At 36.0% G+C, this 6,296-nt stretch overlaps 1 protein-coding gene across 1 annotated transcript in view; it reads right to left on the bottom strand.

Annotated features, from left to right (window-relative positions):
• Nucleotides 1-116: 116 nt before the first annotated feature.
• The window catches only part of tdrd3 (tudor domain containing 3), a 27,898-nt gene continuing 21,718 nt past the window's right edge, over nucleotides 117-6,296 (bottom strand). Inside the window, exons 11-12 of the mRNA XM_073825908.1 lie at nucleotides 2,423-3,270; nucleotides 117-516 (exon numbers count right to left, since the gene is read on the bottom strand). Of these exons, the coding sequence (XP_073682009.1) occupies nucleotides 328-516; nucleotides 2,423-3,270 (1,037 nt within the window). The 3' untranslated portion in view covers nucleotides 117-327. The remainder of the gene's footprint in view (nucleotides 517-2,422; nucleotides 3,271-6,296) is intronic.

Genomic DNA, 6,296 nt, shown 5'->3' with positions numbered 1-6,296 from the left:
ATTAGGTAATATTTTATTTATTTTTATTTTTTAGACACTGATAAACAGAAGACAAACTGGTCTTTGAATACATGGAAAAGGAAAAAGTCAAAAGATTTAATCAATAAAAAATGATATATTTTATAATTTTTTAATATTTGGAATATTAATAATACATACAGAAGACAGACTGGTGTTTACATACATAAAACACATCCAAAAAAGTCAATTTGGGAATTCAGAGCAAACAAACCAAAGCCTTTCTTACGCTTTGGTGCATCATTTCTAAATCATATGCTTGCTAAAAGAAGGTAGTTTAGAAGGCAGCCTTCACGCACCCATAACGCCTTAAACCGCTCTAGGTTTTCTATCAGAGCTGAAGGATGTTGGTTCCTTGGTTCTGTTGCTTACCCACACATCCATGTGCAGAGGTTTGATATTGTGAAGCAGAACTTCTTCGCAGTTGCCGTAGTCACTGAACACAACCACAGCCGTGGAACCCGACGGGTGGATGGCGTCGATCCTCGCCCGATAAAACTGCCACAAATAGAAAAAAGTTTTACAAGAACATAAAAGGGAAAACGCAAAGCATACAGAGTGTAACACTCGGGTTCTGGAAGAAAAAAAATTATTATTTTTCTCCACAGGGAAACTGATTTTCAATTGTAAAACCTTTGATTCAATGGAAACAAATCTAAATATAACGCACAGCAGTGGGCATAATAAAGCATTCAAATCACTCAAGTCTACATTTAGGGTAGAAAATGAACATTTATAACTAAATTATGACATTTTTGATGAACAAATTACACTAAGATTATATGAGCACCTCAGGAAACAAAAAACATTAAGGCATTCAAGTATATATGAAAAAGACAAGCATTTTTGCAAATACAGTTAATTTACCAATAGAAATATGTTTTGTAACATTTATGACTATTATACTGCCAGCTGTGGTCTGATCTCCTTAAAACTTAAAACATGCTTGTTTAGAATCACCTGTTGTATGTGCTCACTAGGTTTGTGAAGTTTTGAGTTCTCCTTTAGGCTTTATAGGATTTTTGGTAATTTCGGAGAGGCCCCTTTTCTAAACGACCCCGTTCTAGTTTCCCAAAGTTCCAACATTATTTGATGAATTATTGACCTAGAGAGTCCAGAAAATTGCACTGCAGTGTTTTTTTCCAGAGCGAAAAACCTAGGACTATTTTGCCAAAATTGTTTTTTTACATCTTCGCAATCATTTAACAAACTATTTGATCGACAGCAGTGGTTCTAGAGGCAAAGTTGTCCAAAATGAAGAGTTCTATCATATCATCTGAATATCGCATGTACGTACGAAAAACCGCACAATAGTTTACACCCTCGAAAAACGCGATACCCCTCCAATTTGGCTGAACTTCTCACAGACCTTTGAGGCCATGAGTCAAACAGCCCCACCAAGTTTTGTTCCAATTGGCCTCTGTTAACCATGTCTAATGTCTTCAACAGCCAATGGCAGCCATACTTTTTTGAGATATGCAAATGTTCTTATAGACAGATGTGCCACTTTGGACCAAGACCGTGCTTAGTGATTTTCACGTTGATGGGACAAATGGTTGCATAGGTATAGCCATTTTCTGTTTTTTCCCTCTTATAGCACCACCAAGTGTCCAAACTCTGCAATTTTTGTCCTGCAACCTCAGATTGAGCTCTTGCATAAGTGTCCTGAGTTTGGCGAAGATATCTCATTCCGTTCATGAGTTATAAGCATTTTAATTCCGGAACGTTTGGCTGTCCCTTCGTGGCGGTGATTTAAAAGTTAGACTTTTTTTTGATGATTATTGATATTTGCTCTCCAGAGAATCTTTCTTCACTGGTTTGGTTCTGATTGGGCAAAAAACCTAGGACTAGTTTGCAAAAGTAGGTTTTGCAAAAAAAATTAAAAATAAAATAAAATGTCACCATAAGCGATAAGAGCCCCCGTCAGGCCGATTGGGGCGAGCCTTGGTGATGTTGTCGCCGGTGTGAGTACTACCCATGCCTCCAAGTTTCAAGTCTCTATGACTTAAGGTTTGGTCTTGCATGATCAGTTTTACGTAGAGGTCGCTGATCTGTGACCATTCTAACAATTACAATAGGGTTTCAGCGATACATGCTTAAACCCCTAAAAATGCATTTCATAACCTCAAAATAATCATGTTTAAAAGCATAATTCCTGGTGGAAAAACTACATTATCTATGATGCTATACAGAAAATTATATATATTTATGTATTAATTATTATTATTATTTATTATATTAATTATATATATTAATACTGTAGTTCTTTTTTTTTTTCAATAAAGCTGTAAAAGTATACAATCTTTGTCTTTTTGATTGTTTTTAATTTTTGTCCGCCAGCTGGTTGGTTTGGTTAACAACTTAAAAAACGTTAACAAAGAAAATAGAAATGCAAATGACTTACCTTATTGTCTTCCCAGTAGAGTGCTAGACACTGATCACCAGCTTTCCAGTTGACGTGATTATTTGTGTCCATCGCCTCTCTCTGACCTTTGATTGGCCCAGATCGTTTCTTGGGGGCGGAGTTATACGAGTTGGTTTGTTTTTGAGGCGGAGCTGAAGGCTTGATTGGACCAGTCCGTCTGTGATCCAAATCACCATTTGGGAGCTGCGCATTTGAAGCCCCGCCCACTTTGATCATCTGACCTGATCCGGCGTCTTGGGAGAAGTCTTTTTTCGTTCCATCTTGGGAGCGCTCAAAGTAGCCTGAATTGGGTCTTTCTGGCTTGCCTTTCCTTCTGTTGTTGGGTTCGTTTCTAGGTTTAAAATCTGATCCTGATGCAGCAGGATTTGAGGATTTGGGTGGCGCAGGTCCATTTGATTGGTTTTTCCTAAACGATGCGGGTCCCATCCCATCCTGCTCTTTCCACCCGCCGTTTTGCGGTTCCTGCGGGAAGCTTTTTGACCCGCTATGTTCCTTTCCAGAGATACCCTGCTGTTCCTTGGGCTTCCCTGTCGAGGTGTACATATTTCTGGCATCTTGAGAATCATTCTTCCATCGCTCTGATCCTCCTCTTCCCATTCGCTCTTCCCTGTCCCTCCATTTCTGCGGTTGGGAGATGCTGGAAGAGGCAGCGCTAGGTTTGGGAAAGTCTCCGTCCTTCTGGAAACGAGGAGGCCGGTCAATTCTCTGCGAGCGCCCCTCATTTCGAGGTGGGTATTTGGACTGGGTGGCATCTCTGGACATATGATCGGAGTTGGAGAAAGTCATCTTAGATTGGTGATCTTGTGGCGAAGCCTGGTTCTTTGACTCTAAGGGTTAATTATAAAAAAAACAAAGGCAACTGATTAAAAATTTTAAATGTAGAAGAGTCCTACGACGGTTTCATCTACAACATATGCTCAAAGTAACAATAATATTAATAATAATAATAATTAGGGGGCAAGCACCGAAGGTGCAAAGGCATATCCTGTACCCGTTAGATTTCTTATTATTATTCTTCCTTCTTCCATTTCTTCTGATCAAGGCTTCCCATAGAACTGCTTGCAGGAAAGTTATGCAGTTTGGTACACTGATAGAGGACAGTCTCAACATTAACCATAGCAAGTTTTGAGTCTCTAACTCAAACTCTCTAGCGCCACCACTTGTCCAAAGTTTCACCCATGTTTATGCTAATAACTTTACAACTGTAAGGTCTAGAAGGAAATTCTTTGCTCATGCCGAGTCAAATGAACACCAAAATTTAAAAATCGTAAGGTTTAGTTTTCTCACTAATTTTAATGGTTCGAATAAACTCTTCCTAGACAGCTTGTCTGATTTTCACTTAAAATGGCTTGAGTAACGAGTGAACGAATTTGACGAATAGCACACAAAAAATGGATATGAGGCTATATCTCCGTAGCGGTTTGGCGTAATAAGACCAAACTTGGTGTGTGTGATAATAACCATGACCTAAGGCTACCTGCACAGTTTTGGCACAGTGCCACCAAGTGATCAACAGATATGGAAAAAAAAAAATTGCTAATAACTTCTGAATGCTTTGGCCAAAAATCTCTTTAGATTCAGTGAAGCATGCCAAGTCAAACCATACCCAATTTCCCCATGTCAGCCATTTTAAATTTAGACATAAAATGCTATATATTACGAACGCATTGCCATATCATTACGAAACTCACTGTGTCTTCGACATCCTGCCCTGATGGTACTCAAAAAGTTGTGTGGCAAAAATTTGTGGTCAAAAGTTATAAAGAAAATTTTCAAAAATCCTTATAACTTTTGAATGTATTAGCCTATTGTAATGAAACTCTCAATATATTCTTTGGTTCATGCCGAGAACGTAGATAGCAATTTTGCCATGGTCAACCAAACTTCCTGTCCGCCATTTTGATTTATGTTGAAAACCTACCGTTTTGAACTCCTCCTAGAATATTGGTCTGATTTTCAGCAAATTTGGCTTAGATCATCTTCAGACCATGCTAGCAAAAAGTTAGGGAATTTGTGTCGATATACAAAACGGCTATCGCTTAACACCTCAACAAATTTGCTGGAATCATGCCAAACTGCGCCTGAGGCTATCGCCATTTTGATTCATGTAAAAAAGAAAAAAAACTACTTTTTCAAAATCATCCTAGACCGTTTGTCTGATTTGCACCAAAATATATAACTATACAACATTTAATAAGGAATAGGTATTATTGTGAAAATGCTTTATAATAAATTATTTAACTAAGGGTTTTAAGGGATTTCAATTCATTAGAAATTATTTTTGAAAATGTACTTAAACGGTTAAAACGAATACAGAGTTTGGAAAAAAGTGGCAAATAAATTACTTATATATTTAATAAACTGTTCATGAAACAGTAGGAAACTAGGAAAAAATAAAAATTTGCACAGAAAACATAAAATAGGACAGGTTTAATAGAAAAGATCCCAAAAGATCATTTAAACCCAGTGGAAAGACTGTTACCTGTTGTTTTGCATATTTTCAGTGTTTTGCACCATGAGCGTCACGGCATGCATTTAAATGACCTTTTATGATGTTGAGAAATGCGTCAAAGACCAAGAGGTAATAGCAAAGTTCATTCAGGAAGGCTGACAGTCTTTTCACAGAAATATCAACTTAAAAGCAGGACACAGCGATGATGCAGGGCACTTCAAAAGCGCAATTACAGAGTCATTCAGGTCATTCTGACTCAAAGCAAGAGCCTGAATGTTAAAACAACGGCACTGAAAGAGCGGAGGAACACGAACCGTTTCTCCACATATTAGCCCTGTCTGTTTTCTCCTAAAGCCATATGTCAGGCAGAGCTTACCAGCCGCAGAGACTTATCTAAAGCTGACTAATAGAGCGCCTTCATTTGGGACTGGCCATCTGTTTGACGCCGCGCAATTCTGCAGCCCACTGGGACTTTAACATAAGAGGAGATTAAAAATCCTGATACAATGTTCCCATTATTAAGATTGGTTTCATTGCAAATGCAGTAGGAATGAAACAAACAATACAACAGTTTTAGAGCGATCATTGAAAGCCATTACTGCAAAATAAACTCTGAACACAGCCTCAATAAGAAACGTGGTCTGCGCTGAAGGGTTTATTTGGGAAGCTAACCGTACATTATCGCACTGTGAAGGAGGAATCATGCGGATATAAAAAAAAAAAAAAAAGTGTTTAGTAAATTAGACACTTAAACAAATTAGAAATGTTGTCTTGGCTAAAATAAGCCAAGATGACTAACCAAAATGAACTAAAATTAGATATTACTTAACCTATAATTAAAATGAAAATAATTTAAAGCTAAACAAAAGAATCATAACAATAACATAAAATATAAGAATACTAAAATTAAAAAAATTAATTAATAAAATGCAAAAAAAAAAAAAAAAAAATTTAACAGTAAAAAATTTAAACTAAATTAAAATATGAATAAATACTAAAATTGCATATAAATAATAAAATAAAACTGTTACTATTTGAAAGAACAAAATAGGCCCTAATATTATCAACATCCAAAATTGGGCAATTAAGATATAAAAAATTAAGACAATTTCTTCTGTTTAAATTTTAAAAATACACCTCTTTTGTGCAGCATTTTGTTTGCATTATATAATTATATATTTTCATTTGATTACATTTTAAAAAGTTAATTTTATTGTTTGTTTTTTTGTTTAAAATAAATACATGTTCTTGATAGAAATCTGTATTAAATAATAAATACAGCAGACTTTCTGAAAATCTGCATTTTGTAAAAATGTTAATAAATGACTCGACTGTTAAAGGTTTTAGGAATTCAATAAATTAAAGCTATACAAAATAATAAAACACTATAAAATATAATAA

The sequence above is a fragment of the Garra rufa genome, chromosome 20, assembly GCF_049309525.1.
Source record: "Garra rufa chromosome 20, GarRuf1.0, whole genome shotgun sequence".
Classification (NCBI taxonomy): Eukaryota; Metazoa; Chordata; class Actinopteri; order Cypriniformes; family Cyprinidae; genus Garra; species Garra rufa.
This window is presented reverse-complemented; position numbering and strand designations above follow the sequence as displayed.